This window comes from Salmo salar, chromosome ssa12, assembly GCF_905237065.1.
Source record: "Salmo salar chromosome ssa12, Ssal_v3.1, whole genome shotgun sequence".
NCBI lineage: Eukaryota > Metazoa > Chordata > Actinopteri > Salmoniformes > Salmonidae > Salmo > Salmo salar.
Window position 1 is genome coordinate 52,816,970 of NC_059453.1, and position 16,644 is coordinate 52,833,613.

The 16,644-nt window shown below is 43.3% G+C and overlaps 1 protein-coding gene across 2 annotated transcripts in view; it reads left to right on the forward strand.

Annotated features, from left to right (window-relative positions):
* Nucleotides 1-4,519: 4,519 nt before the first annotated feature.
* The window catches only part of LOC106565153 (voltage-dependent calcium channel subunit alpha-2/delta-3), a 61,765-nt gene continuing 49,640 nt past the window's right edge, over nucleotides 4,520-16,644 (forward strand). Inside the window, exons 1-4 of one of the 2 annotated variants that reach the window (XM_045692012.1) lie at nucleotides 4,520-5,209; nucleotides 6,384-6,465; nucleotides 12,588-12,704; nucleotides 15,601-15,660. In XM_045692012.1, the coding sequence (XP_045547968.1) occupies nucleotides 5,088-5,209; nucleotides 6,384-6,465; nucleotides 12,588-12,704; nucleotides 15,601-15,660 (381 nt within the window). In that variant the 5' untranslated portion in view covers nucleotides 4,520-5,087. The remainder of the gene's footprint in view (nucleotides 5,210-6,383; nucleotides 6,466-12,587; nucleotides 12,705-15,600; nucleotides 15,661-16,644) is intronic. The other variant, XM_014131951.2, reaches the window with a different exon arrangement.

Consider the following 16,644-nt stretch of genomic DNA (forward strand, 5'->3'; position numbering starts at 1 on the left):
AAATACAGTCATAGGGTTTTACTTTACAGAAAGTATTTGTACAAAAGGAATTATTGTCTTCCATGTCGATGAGTATACCAGTCAAATTTCCATGGTCAACGTTTCTATGTCTGTTCTACTTATTCTATTTCTATGTCCCAGACGGTTCTGAGAGCCACTCACCAAACAGAGCCACAGAGAATCCCTCCGTGACGCAACCAGTTCCGTCCAAGGGAGAAGTACCAGAGCGTTGTTGACCACAGACAGAATCCCACCGGTCAGCACTGTCCCCAGGTCAGCTGCGGCCATGTTGACTAGGGCATTGAGGATCTGGGGATCCTCAGGATCTGAGGCAGCCTCTGAAGGCTGCTTGCTAATTAGCAACAACACAATCACCGTGCAGTTCAACACGATGGTCAGTACGGTGAACATCGCTATGACGACAGAGAGGGGGTTGAAGCCAGCGTGATGCAGGAGCTCCTCGCCCTCGGGGGGAGAGAGGCTGGGAGCTGCATCATGGGTAGACTACGGAATGACCAAGAACAGGCACACTCTCCAACACCTTTTCCAGGCCGGCACAATCTCTTAGTGGTGGTAATGTACGAGCCCCACACCTCCACAGGTCTCATACACGCTCTTAGTGGTGGTAATGTACGAGCCCCACGCCTCTACAGGTCTCATACACTCTCTTAGTGGTGGTAATGTACGAGCCCCACACCTCCACAGGTCTCATACACTCTCTTAGTGGTGGTAATGTACGAACCCCACACCTCCACAGGTCTCATACACTCTCTTAGTGGTGGTAATGTACGAGCCCCACACCTCCACAGGTCTCATACACTCTCTTAGTGGTGGTAATGTACGAGCCCCACAACTCCACAGGTCTCATACACTCTCTTAGTGGTGGTAATGTACGAGCCCCACGCCTCCACAGGTCTCATACAATCTCTTAGTGGTGGTAATGTACGAGCCCCACGCCTCCACAGGTCTCATACACTCTCTTAGTGGTGATAATGTACGAGCCCCACGCCTCCACAGGTCTCATACACTCTCTTAGTGGTGGTAATGTACGAGCCCCACACCTCCACAGGTCTCATACACTCTCTTAGTGGTGGTAATGTACGAGCCCCACGACTCCACAGGTCTCATACACTCTCTTAGTGGTGGTAATGTACGAGCCCCACACCTCCACAGGTCTCATACACTCTCTTAGTGGTGGTAATGTACGAGCCCCACGACTCCACAGGTCTCATACACTCTCTTAGTGTTTATAGAATCCCACACCACTCAATCTAAGGGTATTTGGTATTTTATTAGTATCCCCATTAGCTGTTGCAAAAGTAGAAGCTACTCTTTCTGGGGGTCCACACAAAACATGAAACATGCCATAATACAGAACATTAATGGACAAGAACAGCTCAAGGACAGAACTATATCAATTTACAGACTGAGACACAGAGAGTGGCATCTCTATCGGATATTAGGTGTTCTAAGTTGTGCGATGTAATATCCCACAGATCCGGATTTAGCAAAGAGTAATTCCCTCAGTTGGAGATCCTTTATCCCACTCTGCTAATGATTGTAGAACAAGTTGGCTCTCAGGAATTGCATGTACCCTCACGGGAATGCGTGCATTACATGACTCCAGTCAATGTGATGGGAATTGTATTCTTCCCCTGATCCCCTTTCCTTCTCTGACACCCTTGATGAAAAAAGTTGTGCTGCTCCAGATAGGGGCCATCTGGAAAATGTCTGATCACCGAAGCTTTTGTGCTGTCCCTGCCCTGCTGTCACAACAGTGTTAATTGACAAAGCACTCATGAATGAAACACACACACACACACACACACACACACACACACACACACACACACACACACACACACACACACACACACACACACACACACACACACACACACACACACACACACACACACACACTCACAGGGGTCAGTGAAAATTGAAAGTGTCAGCCTCAGACTAAGAGGTGTGTGAGTGAGAGAGGCGAACAACAGGTCAATATTCTCTCCTGATTGATCTGACCTGTCCAGACTTCCTTACTTATCTAGAACATACCTGTGTGTGTGTGTGTTACTATTCAGTGTATTTACTTACTGTAACAATTTTCATAAGATAATGTGTTTTTTATCAATTACGCTTTTTATTCTTTTGTCTTATGATAATCTTGGACTCTAATTTGAATTTAGATGAAGCAGGGAGAATGTTCAAGATTGATGTCGAAATGGGATGTTTATCCACGTCGAGAAATTACTTCAATATCGGCCACTAGGGGCAACAGTGAGCACTATTACAACCAAGTAGGCTTGTGTTTTGCTGGGGCGTTGTGGACTGGGTGGTGGATGGTCGTAATCCCATGACTCCGGATCAGAATTAGTTTGAACCCTATCCCAACCTTAACCCTTACCTTCACCATTTGGAATCAATGCCTAAACTTAACCCTTAACTTCGAAATGTGACGTTTGGAGAAATGGAATGATATAGAGCAGCAGGAGCAACAAAAACACTTAGAAATGTGTCTTTTGGTGAACTTGGATGAACGTCTAATTCTGCAGTGAGGCTGTGAGAGCTTGTTGAGATTAAGAATTATTTATTTTTTAATTCACATTTTTCAGGGGGTGCTGCAGCACCGTCAGCACCCTTACCTCCTGTGGCTATGGTTGTCAGAACAATCCTCATTGTAAGAAGATAGACATGACTTTAATAAAGTAGGCTACCCTTCAATAAAGGGTATTTGACTGTGACTGGATGGTTAGAGTTGGTTTGCAAGAAAGAAACAAACATAGGGATATAGGCTGCGTCCCTATTCCCTATCGTGCACTAGTTTTGACCAGGATCCCATAGGGCTCTGGTCAAAAGCAGTGCACTATATAGGGAATATGGTGCCATTTAGGAAGCATAAATATAGGGTACAAGACTATTCACAATTGGACACGACTGGCTGTGTGGTAGAAATACTTCCTGAGCCTTATAAAATGTCTCGCTTTGCAATGACATGCGCGAAAATCAGCACCTTGGACAGCGCCTCCTGCAACTACACTGAAATCAGCACCTTGGACAGCGCCTCCTGCACCCACACTGAAATCAGACCCATGGACAGTTCTCTTGCTGACGGCGGCTCATTAATGAGGCTGTTTCTACATGGGCTTACGGTACTCTACATTCTTCAACTATAATATAGGGGGAATAAATAAAGAGAGCTATTCAATGCCGTCTTCTTATACGAGTTTAACCGGCCATATCTACCCTATCTGTTGCCAATAGTTGAGTTTATTGGAACAAAATCCCTCGCACTGAATAGGCCTATGTGGCGCCGGGTCTTGAGTGCAACTCGTATAAAGTGTCGCGGAATGCGGAGCAAACTTTTTATTTGAAGTCGATAGTTAATTAAAAGCAGCGACCCTCCTCGCTCGCGATGTGATTGCGGCTCCGACAGAGGAGAGGCTGTGACCGCGTGCGGTAGCGGTTGATAATGTCCATCATCATGAGCCTTATCTGCACGTTCCCAGCCTGGCAGAGGCTCCTCGCGCCTTTGATGTACGACGTAATTACCAAGCTAATAATGGCCTAGCGCCGAAACGCTGCATGCGTGGCGGGAAATCCATCCACCTTGACATCATTATCACGTTTAGAAACAGGACCGCTCGAGTACTTTAGAAAGGAGAGGGTTCTGTTTGATACACAAAGTGACCAATGACATAACTGTGAGCGCAAATTTAGTTTTAAAAGCAGTGTCGGACAATGTGACCGAAGAGAGCATCCTCATAGAGGACAGTATGGTAATTGACCAGTTCAAAAACATGGGCTAATAGGCCTGTATCTTCCATATTATGGGCTAGCCCACTCCCAACACTAACTCTAATATGCATTATGTCTTGCACACTGAAACAATTTGTAATGGGAATTCACGTAGGCCTATGCACTGCAGTGTATGGTATTGTGGCTATAGCCCACCTAAAACATGCACTTAATGCTGAGTCTCTTTGGTTATCTGTAAGTAATCACAACTTGTCATGAAAAAAAAATGTCATGAAAAATCGCTTCAAATGTGGAGCTTGCGCAGTAGGCCTAAGTAAGAGCGGAATAACACTAGGCCACTTTATCAATGTCTTGACATACACATCGATCTTTGATTAGCCTAATAAACGCGTAATCAGTCATGTCGATTTAATGGAAGGTGTGCATATTGCATAGTTCTATCGTTTCATCCACTACCGACTTGAAAGACAACGAGCGGTAGCCCAGGCGGCGCAATCTGCCTCAAACAACAAAGTAACGTCTAAAACACTGCAGGAAGCAAAAAGCAGGTCAAAGCTATTTTGAGTCAAATTCACATCTGGAAGACTGTAGGAAGAAACTGCTATCTAGGCCGAGAACTCTCATGCTTATTCAGAACGTATGCGCCATAGGAATGGATTTTGTTTCTGCGGTAATGTTCTCGGTACGGTGGTCCCTCCTCGAAGCGCGCGTGTCGATCCGTCACGCTGCACTGCCTTGAATGAACCCGTTGAATCCCCCTGTGATGCACGCGCGCGCTCCCGTGTGAAAGTTTCGTGTTGTACCTTTTCACCTTCTTTCCGGGGTTCTTACAAGCAAGTGATGTGGCTAGGTTACCCACACACATATTGGTCCTTTTCGCTCATGCTCTCTCGCGCCCTGCTTCGCTCTCTTTGCTCTACCTGCAACACCTCGTCTTACTCCCCCAGTGTTCCCTGTGATAGCAGCTGAGGTGGTTTTTAGATTGAGCTCCGCAAGTCTGGGAAAATCCCCACGAGAGAATATCGTAATTTGCTTCAGAGACGATAACAGCAATTGTAACGTTTTCCAGACATGGAGGCTTGACTTGAGTCTCTCGCTGTCCCTCCCTGTACGGATGTTCATAGTTCAACCATCTCCTTCAGCACGCGGGTCCCTTCAGGAGTGACAACTGGCACATTGGACGCGGGACTGGCGCGAGGGAGGCGGCACGAATGTGCTGCCGGGTCTGTATGTGCTGCTTTTCGCGCTGAGTGCGTTTTCGGGACTTGAAAGAGAAGAGCTTGCGCGTGCCATTGTACAGTGTTCGGTTGTCGGGAAGACTCGTGAAGATGCTGTGGAATTGGAGGATCCTCTTTTCACACGTGTGCTGCGCCAGCTTCCTTCTGTTCTGGATTACGCTGGGCACGGTGGTAGAGGTGATGGGGTCCCAGCCAGGGATTCCTCTCTCAGTGTGAGTGGAAGGTTTCATATTCATATTTTACGAACCTTTCAGGTACTCAGTAAGTCACACATCTGCATATATGGTTGAGTTTTTCAGCTGCTAGATTACCTGAAGTGTGTAAGTAGTGGACTTGTTATATAAAGAAACGTAAACAAGCAGCATGTTATAACAATGTAACAACAACAAGCATCATAATAATAATAATAATAATGTATGTTGTTGTAAATTATTTATTAGTGTTGGTGTCTAAAATATACGTTTAGAAAATGGGCGTATTCTTTACCCTATAATATCTGGCATAGTAAAAATAATAGCGTAAAATCAACACATGGATAATACATCAATGACACGTACACACCATTTAAATGTAGCCTACAGAGGTCTTTATTTTAAACAGATTGTTGTCTTTGATACACATATGTCTAAAATAACTGCTATACAAAATACTGCACTTGCCATTTTCATTTTCCAGGTTAACCCTGACTGCATTGAGACAACACACTCTGAAACAATCTAAAGGCTACTTGGGAAGACTTAGGCAACATTTTGCATCAACGTTCTCTACATAAATCATCAGTTTATAGCACGTCAATAAGCACCAAATAAACATTCATAAACAGCTACATTGACTGAAGTACTTATCTGCAATGTAGAGTATTTGCCATATTGTTGATGGACTCAGTCCTCTCAGCTCAAACTCAACTCACTTCAACAATTTATTTCTTATATGAGGGTCTTGTGGTTTTGTGGGTTTTCAAGAACAGTATCTTCGAGAACATAGTTTATCCTCAGCCATAGGACACACAGACAATAGATATCCATGGATCTATGATTTTATCTAGATATCCATGGATCTATGATTTTATCTAGATATCCATGGATCTATGATTTTATCTAGATATCCATGGATCTATGATTTTATCTAGATATCCATGGATCGATGATTTTATCTAGATATCCATGGATCTATGATTTTATCTAGATATCCATGGATCGATGATTTTATCTAGATATCCATGGATCGATGATTTTATCTAGATATCCATGGATGGATGATTTCATGCGTAGAGATTTGTTTTGAAATGTCTTACTGACATAATGTGTGTAATCTCACCAAGTCAGCTATTTTCACCTGTTAAAATACCAAAATATCACAATATAGAAATGTTCTGTTCGCTTCCAGGGTGAAGTTATGGGCCTCAGCGTTTGGTGGAGAAATTAAATCAATTTCTGCAAAATACTCTGGATCCCAGCTGCTGCAGAAGGTATCTCTTTCTTCCCACAATCTTCCTTATACTCATTCCTGCCCACGCACACACACATTTTCACGTTAGACACACACACACACACACACACACACACACACACACACACACACACACACACACACACACACACACACACACACACACACACACACACTGTACGCTGTAATGCTGCATTCTCCTTTAATGGCTGCTGATACAATTCTGTGTCCCAGTTAAATATGGATGTTGGGTCAGAAAGGACTCAGGTGTGTTTTACAAAGGCCCGTGTGTGTGTGTGTGTGTGTGTGTGTGTGTGTGTGTGTGTGTGTGTGTGTGTGTGTGTGTGTGTGTGTGTGTGTGTGTGTGTGTGTGTGTGTGTGTGTGTGTGTGTGTGTGTGTGTGTGTGTGTGTGTGTGTGTGTGTGTGTACTGGACATGGCCCATTAACCACAGCACTGTTTCTTCTCTAATCTCATTTCCAGTTCACTCTCTGGAGTCAAGAGTTTCAACCCCAGGATATGAATGGGACAAGGAGACACATTTAATACAAGTGTGTGGAGTGGGATAGGCTGGGATGGGTTGGAGTCAATAGGTGGGGTTCAGAGAGAGAGGGGGGAGGCGATAGAGGGAACGAGAGAGAGAGATAAAGAGAGATGGGTTTGGAGGCGATAGGTGGGGTTCAGAGAGCGAGGGGGGAGGAGATACAGGGAACAAGAGAGAGAGATAAAGAGAGATGGGTTTGCAGAAAACCCCCTAAGTCAAAGTAAATGACCACTTGGGGGCAGATGTGGGCTCTCCAGTGTGAAAAGAGGTACTGTTGTGTACACTACAGCACCTGTCATCCAAGTGGAGGCAATGCATGCTGGATAGTGTTGAAAGTTTCCAGTAGCTTTCCCAAAATTCCCAGTTTTTCAGGAATCTCAATTGGAAGATTAAAGGAAATAAGCAGGAAATTGGGAATCTTCCAACCAGGATTTCTGGAAAATCTGTGAATCTTCGAAAATGAACCAGAATTTTGCAGGACCCAGAGCTCTGGCTGGGCCTGTGTGTGTCTCACAGCACTTCAGGAAGGGCAAACTCTTTTAACAATAAGATGTGTTCCATGGAGTTTCCATTGGCAATCTATTGTTTGTTCGTTTGCAATGTTGATAGGTTATGGTAAAAGAAAAGCATGTGTGTTCTCTTGGCAATGTGGTCAGTGTTATGGGCATTATGACGTCTGAGCTCTATGTACAGCGCCTTCAGAAAGTATTCATACCCCTTGACTTAAGTGCCTTGTTGCAAAAAGGATGCATGTTTTGGAATATTTGTATTCTGTACAGGCTTCCTTCTTTTCATTCTGTAATTTAGGTTAGTATTGTGGAGTAACTACAATGTTGTTGATCCATCCTCAGTTTTCTCAAATCACAACTATTAAACTCTAACTGTTTTAAAATGGATTGGCTGAATACCCAGGGCGCCAGATGGTTGGAGTTGTCGACCAAGCAGCATGACAGTAATATGATGCCAAGTTTTTCAACTACCGGTAGTTTCTTTGAGAAGATATATGAAGCAATCTGAGCATTTGAACAACAGCACAAGTACACCTCTTTCACTTTTGCATATCAAAAACCCAATGACCGCTGCTGCACATGCTGCCACTGTTTTGAACAGATTAGAGCAGCCAGTTCACGAATGAACGAGTGCACCAGGGAAAACGCAATAAGAACGCAGATGCAATAAGTGAAAACACATGATCTAAAAGGGGATAGATAGCTAACATAATGTCACAAAGCATGATGCGCTAGCCAGTTAACGTTCCCTCTGAAATAACTTCATATTTCCGAGTTAGTCAGATATGAGTTTAGAAAGACTTGAAATTGGCATGGGAGCTAACAAGCAAGCTAATAGCTACCTATAGCTAGCTAGCTGCTTAATAAAGGTAGATAACTGATTAATTTTACCCCCAAAATTGACCAAACTATTTCTCAATGTTTCTCAAAATTACTGTAGCTGGCTAATTAATTTGGTCATGCTTTGTAATACACCGGTTTTATGCTGTTTTAGTCCACACATGTCGTCCTGTCACCTACAGTAGAACCTGACAAACAACATCGGGGGGGAAACAATACAATTGGTTGTGCTTTTTTGTCCCACCAGATCTGCAATGAGAAGGTTCTAGCTAGTATATCCCTCTATCCTTCCACTCTTGCTGGATGTAGTTGTCCAGTTTATCAGGTCCCAGGCTCCCATGACTGTTAGGATTATTTATTTACAAGTGAATTACAACTTGTACCTGATAGAGCAGATCTAGTCAGGTGCGGAAGTAAGTCATCTGGCGTGAGAGACTCAGTGGGAGGAGACTAGAGCAGACCCAGAAGATCTGACTGAATGCACATTTGAGCGCCCCAGGACGGTCCATTTATTTGGTGCTGCTATAATTCATGCTATGAAATCCTGCGATATGAAATCCTGCGATTTCATTGGGGCAGTTCCCCTTCATAGCAAATAGCTGGCAACACAATCCAAGCAATGTTCGCACGGCCTGTACGCACACAGCTTGTTTTGAGCAATATATTTTTGAAACAGGAAAATGTACACATTTACCACACTTTTATGAGAATTTAAAACATAATGCATTAATTATATAATCTACATTTTTGTATGAAAATATTGTGTATTTATTTTGACTAATCACAAGTTTTAAACTTCTTTTTTTTTACCAATCACAAGTGGGGCACCGCCCCTAACGCCCTAATGGGCGAGCCGCCACTGGTGAAATCCCTGAACAGTGTCATTCCTCTCCTGCAGCTGAGTTCGGAAGGACTGCTGTATCTTTGTAGTGACTGGGTGTATCGAAACACCATCCAATGCCTAATTAAAAACTTCACCGTGTTTGAAGGGATATTCAGCATCTGCATGTTTTTTTTTTTTACACATCTACCAATTGGTGACCTTCTTTGCGAGGCTTTGAAAAACCTCGCTGGTCTTTGTGATTGAATTTGTGCTTGAAATTCACTACTCGATTGAGGGATCTTACAGATAATTGTATGTGGTACAGAGACGGGGTAGTTATTGAAAAATCATATTAACTACTATTATTGAACATGGAAGGAGTCCATGTGACTTGTTAAGCCCTTTTTTACTCCTGTACTTATTTAGACTTGCCATAACAAAGGTGTTGAATACTTATTCACTCAAGAGATTTCAGCTTTACACTTTTTTATTCATTTCTACATTTTTCTACAAACAAAATTCCACTTTGACAATATAGTGTATTGTGTGACACAAAATCTCAATTGAATCTATTTTAAATTCAGGCTGTAACACAACAAAATGTGGGAAAAGTAAAGAGATGTGAATACTTTCTGAAGGCACTGAATACTGTAATATACACACAGGATTAGAACTGGGCATTAATGAGTACACTTTATCAGAAAGTCTGAGTTAAGTACACAGACAGATGGAATTGGAACTCTGCCCTATGTGCATACACCTGGATGTAGATAATCATTTTATTCCTACGGATTTTTATGCTCAATTACTATCAATTGCGCTATTAATTAAACAGTGAAATGAGTTGTAATTCTATTATTCCAGACCTGCAGGGGTTTAAAAAGGAGTTGGATTGAAGCCAGAAATAGTGGATGACAGGAGAGAGACGAAAACATGGGTCGTATTCATTATTGCACACCGTAATAAACCGTAGCAAACAGTTTTGCAATGGAAAACGTTTTGCAATGGAAATGACAGTTATCTTATTGGACAAGATCAGGTAGTGCCTCCCTGTTTCAGTCCGTTTTCTTCCATTTTGGTTTCTCGTTGATACGACCCTGATCTGTTACATTCACACAGTGCTTACTGTATGCTGCTGGTGTGATATGTTGTGTGATTGTGTGTGATTGTGTGTGAACTCAGTGGCGATAAATGCGAGGAGATAAATATCCCCATCCAACTCCGTTCATCAGCCTCACTGCATGTGTGTGATAAGGAGGAGCTCAGCTCAGCACCAGGCTGCTGCTGCAATTCTATTACCATTAACTCGGCTAGCGCTAGCAATGTACACACTTCTGTAGCAAGATACGGGCGGTGTGTGTGTCTGTGTCTGTGTGTGTGTGTGTGTGTGTGTGTGTGTGTGTGTGTGTGTGTGTGTGTGTGTGTGTGTGTGTGTGTGTGTGTGTGTGTGTGTGTGTGTGTGTGTGTGTGTGTGTGTGTGTGCGTGCGTGTGTTGGATGAGCGTGTGCTTCCGAGATAAAAAAAAATCAATAAAAAATACACCCAACATTTCCCTACTATTTTAACTGCGTAACATCCACAGCTGTTTCTCTGTTGACTTGTGTGAGAACAGAACACTCTGAAGTCAAATGTCCCCGGGCAGTTGTTTCCCCGATCTGCGTATGTAAGCACTTTCCTCATGTTCTGGTTCACGGAAGCGTGACTGGTTCAGAACACCTTACATCCAATCAGCAGGCCTCTTCCTCTCTTAGCAGCCAGTGAGGGAGGTGGAGAGAGAGAGAAATGTCTCGATGGTAAGGGCTGATCATTAAGGATGATCATTGGGTGCTTTATGGGGTATTAGCATTTTTCCACACAGGGCTGAGCTGCTGTATGGGCAACAGAACAGGACTATAGACACAGAATGGAGACACTGTGGTGCGTGTGTGTGCGTGTGTGTGTTGACTCCTCAGGCTTGGGTTCATTCAGGCCTCATCTACACATCAGTCATTACCTTAATCAATAATCATACTCAGTTCTATTGATGGATGAGGTTTAACCTCTCCCTGATGACTGGGGGGGGGGGGCTGAGACAGGGAGGACAGGCGTGAAATGAACTGTTTTGCTCCACTGCCTGCACACACTCTTCCTTTCCCTGGGTAATTTGTTGCCTCATGTACTGGGATTTGTGTGTGTGTGTATTGTGTTTCTTTCTTTGAATGTGAATCTTTGGTATGTATATATATGTGTGTGTGTGTGTGTGTGTGTGTGTGTGTGTGTGTGTGTGTGTGTGTGTGTGTGTGTGTGTGTGTGTGTGTGTGTGTGTGTGTGTGTGTGTGTGTGTGTGTGTGTGTGTGTGTGTGTGTGAGGGACGTGAGAGACGTGCAGGTTATACTGTGATTATTATTTTGTGTGTGTACCTTTTTTAAATGTTCTGCTCAATTCTCTTTGTGTGTTCTGTTGGGCTTTGTTCTGTCCCAGTGCAGGTGCAGTGTATCCTGCAGACTCAGCATTGTGTGAAGTCTAGTTCATTATCCAGAACCTCCCAAGCCTGACATGTTATTATCTTTCTCCTGTGCTTTGACTTCATTTCAATTACCCTCCAACCGTGCATGGCCTTCACTCCCAGGCCACCCAGCAGCCAATCAGAGCCAGAGCCACAGCTTGTCAACCAATTACTGAGACAAGATAACCTATCAATCAATTCAATGAAACAGGATACATCTTATCAGCCAATCATCTGAGACTGGGTCTTGCAAGCCACTCTCTGAGAGGTGGGACCCCACTGGACACAGACGTCAATTCAACGTCTATTCCACGTTGGTTTAATGTAATTTCATTGAAATGATGTGGAAACAACGTTCCTTAAACCGGTTTGTGCCCAGTGGGAAGGCTTTTTCTTCATCAGATGTGAAGTGTGTGTTTGTTTGTGTGTGTGTGTGTGCACGGAACAGCAGATAGCTCAAAGGCTCAGCTCACGTTGCCGCCCCCCCCCCAATAAAACCCATTGACATGAAATGTACAGTATGTTCTAAATGTACTTGTGATTCTCACACACTGAACCGTTTTACCATTGACACCCTTAATTGTACCTTTATCTAACTAGGCAAGTCAGTTAAGAACAAATTCTTATTTTCAATGACGGCCTAGGAACAACTGCCTTGTTCAGGGGCAGAACGACAGATGTGTACCTTGTCAGCTCGGGGACTCGATATTGCAACCTTTCGGTTACTGGCCCAACGCTCTTACCACTAGGCTTACCACTTGATTTATTGTAACATGTTCACATTTTGTTCACATCTATCAGTGAAATAAATGACATAGCCTAGAATCCTCCGTTTGTAATAGTAGTATGTAAACTGTGCACAAATATAAGACGATTATTCGTTCAGTATCAAAATATTAGCGAGTTAAAACATGTATTTTTTTTCTCTCTGTCATTTACAGAAATATAAAGAATTTGAAAAGTCCGTCCGAGTGGAAGAAATTGATGGCATGAAAGTGGTCAAAACTCTAGCAAAGAAGATGGAGGAAATGTTCCGGATGAAAAAGGAGGCCATGCGGGTATGTACTGTCGCATATCTGTTCTTTTATCTACCATCCACGTGCTCTATGCGGTGTTTTCCGGAAGTAGGCCCAATGTAGACTACTGAGAGTAGGAGACTTAAAAATAATTCAGAATAATATCAAACTTTCTCTTATTCTCAGCCTCGGCTGCAGACATGCACCGCAAGCAGGTTAAGAAAATATCTAGATTTAGGCTACATAATATGATCAACAGATTATCTAGATGTCTTGTTATTATTATTCTGATTATTATCACGTTTTGCATCGTTGGCATTTTTTTCGTTACAGGCCTATCCATGATCATGAAGCTGTTATAACCAGTTGTAAGCATATTTCAGTGGTCAGAAATTTATTTTTCGTTTTTCCCCCTCACACTTTCTGCTTTGTGGGTATTTCTATTCATAACACGGGTTTAAATTACACTAGTGTTGCATTTTATCCAGCGGCGGTATGCTATTTACTACAAGACATTCTCCAGAGACAGATATATAGCCGTTGGAAATGTATATTGGGCTTGAGAGGAGAGGTGCAAGTAGCCTATTTTAATAGTTAACCCCAGTTGAGTGGTGTGAGATGATAGCGTTTATCTCTAACAGCCAGATTTCCCCGCGCCGGGCTGTATTACTTGCATGGTTGTAATTCTACATAGTGTGCCCATTGCCTTTATCATTCTCTAGGCCTATTTTATTAGGCAGAATTTCAATCTATGTGTTACAGTGCTGCAAATTGGACTAATGCTTTCTGTGTAAACAAATTCATTATTTGAACGTAGCCCAGGCTACTAAATTGCCTAGGCCCATTTAAAATGTATAGGAGGCCTATATTCGTCGGATGAAAATGATAGAAATATATTTTTTATAATGTGAAAAAAAAATGTGGCAGCAGTCGAGATGTTATATCCAGTTAGAGAAATTCCAATGGTCACTAACCGACACATTATACCAGTGTCGTGGCGTAGCCTATTCGAAATGAAAATTAAACAATTACGATGTCATTTGTCTTTATGATATTGACCTAGTCCTTGCGAGCCGTGCATATTTGATTTAAGAGGTAGGCTACCTGTTTTGAAATTGCCTTTAGGCAGTAAGACTAATTTGATATGGTTTGAAAGACCACCCAATAGCATATGTTGGCATCTTGTCATTTGCACACAAAAAATATAGCCTAGCCCTGGAGAAAAATCTGTTTACATTCAGCGGCTTGAGGTTTCCTATTTATTTCATTATGTCTGTATTGCTGACGACACCATCTAAGATTGAAACGCAACGGTATGAAATAAATTAAGTTTAACTGTCACAAAAGTGTTTACGCCATGCAATGCCGCCATTTTCTGTTTGCGTTGCAGCTATTTTGATGTGCAGGACAGTTATTAATGACCTATTCCACATCCGCAACGATGACTGTGCACTAGCGGTTCTTGGGGGGGGGGGCAGTGCCCCTGTGACAACAATTTTGGACCCCCTAAATGTGGAGTATGAAATAATTTTTACATAACTAATTTTCGCTATCGTTCTTTTTTTACATCCGTTATTTGACAGTGGCAACGATGATGATTATGAACATGGTATTATGCCTGCTAATGCCTGCAATGCAGTGAAGAAAACGATATGACAACAATAACGTCTAATGTAACTGGCCCCTCTAACAGTACAACTGGCCCCAGCTTGCCCCCCCCCCCCAGTTGAAATGGCCTAGAACCGCCACTGTGACTGTGGTGTTCAGCCGGCATTTTCTCACGCAGGCAAGCACATTTCAAGGAGGCTAAATAAGGTTTTTGCGTGTTATGGGATCCGGTTCTACGCTGGGCCATATGCCAATCAAGCATCTCACTGAACGCACGTATTTCCGTGGGTGCCTTTCGAGGCAGAAATATAGACCCAGGCCTACAGTAGCCTATGTGAATGGGAAAATCTTATCACAGAACAATATTACAGAATATAGGCCCATTGCTACGATTTTCACGTTGTTTCCAGCAGCAAGGGAGTCTTTCGTTTGAGGCAGGTTATTGATATAACTGTGTTGAAGAAACCCTATCCTGGGAGGGTAGAATCAGGAATATCGTTTGAAGTGGATTAAGAATGTATCCATCGACCAAAGAGCATGAGCATCACTCAATAACATCAACATATCGCTATAATCATTCATAAGTTGTTGACGAGGGAGTGGCGACAGTTTCGGGTTAAACCGCTATTAGGAAAAACAAAACTGTAAATTCAGCACCATGGTCAGCGTCCACTGACACACCACAATGGCCTCATATAATATCACAATATACTGTAACTGCGCCATTAGCAATAATGGGGTAATTCACCTTGTGACAAGTCCTGGATGCAATTACACACTCAAGGAACGTTGGTTTGCCTTCTAAGGTGTCACGAAGCATAAATGTAAATCGGACACTGATGTGAAAAGTAATGCAACACAGCAAATTGTCTAGCCATTAGTTTTCAGAAATATCTAAATGTGGGAAAATATATAGAATAGTGCAAGACATGGAAGGGAGACTGGACTAAACATTATGTTGGTCCCTTCTTTATGTCCGAGACTGGCTTGGGCTGTCCCCTTCCCAGAGCTGCAAGAGGAGTACTGTAGAGCAGGCTTATGTCTCTGTGCTCCAAACAGCCAGGTAGGCAGCCAGGCAGGCAGTCAGTCAGCACCATTCCTTAGCCCTCAGCTCTCTGGCCCTCTGTTACAGCAGATGTAATGTCTCCCTGCAGAAGGCTGGCTGGAACTAGAAGCTACTGAGACGGTGTGACATTGTCGGGTGTCAAATAACTCTTGGTCATGGGTGATGACTTTGAGTTGTGCTGGTGTGCTTATGCTTCCCTTCTGTGCTCCTCCCCTTGTCGCCACCCCTCCCCTCCCCTATCTCTCCCTTTTCTCCCTCCTTCAGCGGCTGGTGGAGGCAGCAGAGGAGGCCCATCTACAGCACGAGGAGGACCCAGAGCTGCAGGTAAGACGGATGGGAGGGGGGGCGGTGCGACTTTTAACAAGGTGAGAGAAGGGGTTAAGGACAGTACAGTGTCTGCTGGCATTGATAGTCATCCGCATTAATACCCTGTCACAGTGATGATAAACGATGCCTTTTTAAATCAGCAAACACTGCATACGTTGAAGGACGCCATACCAAAGTGCGGCTGTCATAACTCACTGATTATTTGAAGGCGTAATCATCATTTATAAGAAGCCTGTGACTGACCACTGTTGAAGAGGGAGGGGCGACAGTTCCAGTAAACTGCTGTTGGGAAAAAAACAAGCCAAGTGTATTCAAGTTCAGCGCCCACCGACAAACCACAATGGACTCATATTATAGCAGAATGTTCTGTAACTGCACCATTAGCAATAATGGGGTACTTCTTCTTTTGACAAGTCCAGAATGCAATTTCACACTCAAGGAACGTTTATTTCTTTTGTCTTCTAACGAAGCACAGTGATATAAATTGTACACTGATATGAGACGTAATGCAGCACAAACAAATGATTGGATGTCATGCTACGACAATCAGCCGTGTCTTTGGGATATGTTCACTTCATACAGGAAATGTTCATATACATTCATACATACTCATGCACTTATGGAATTTGAGAGAGTGTAATATCCCCATGGTGTGTGCTGCGGCATCTGTTCAGGTGTGGTTTCCAACTTCCCATGCAGGTGTATTGTACAGCTCAGCACAGGCCATTGTGCTCTTTAAAGGACATTACAGCTGTTATCGCTGGCTTCTTTTTCCCTTTTCCTTGGCGCAGTGAGCCTCCTCTTCCTATGCGGTGGGATTGCAGTCATTCTGTAACACTGAGAATGTACAGGACCCTGCCTCCCTCCCTCTGTCTCTCTATCCCTCTCCCCCCCTTTCTCCCTCTTCCCAGTAGACAAAGATTAATGCAACTCGTATGCACAGTGAATTGTTCCACATTTCCTCCTGAAGATTAGAAACTC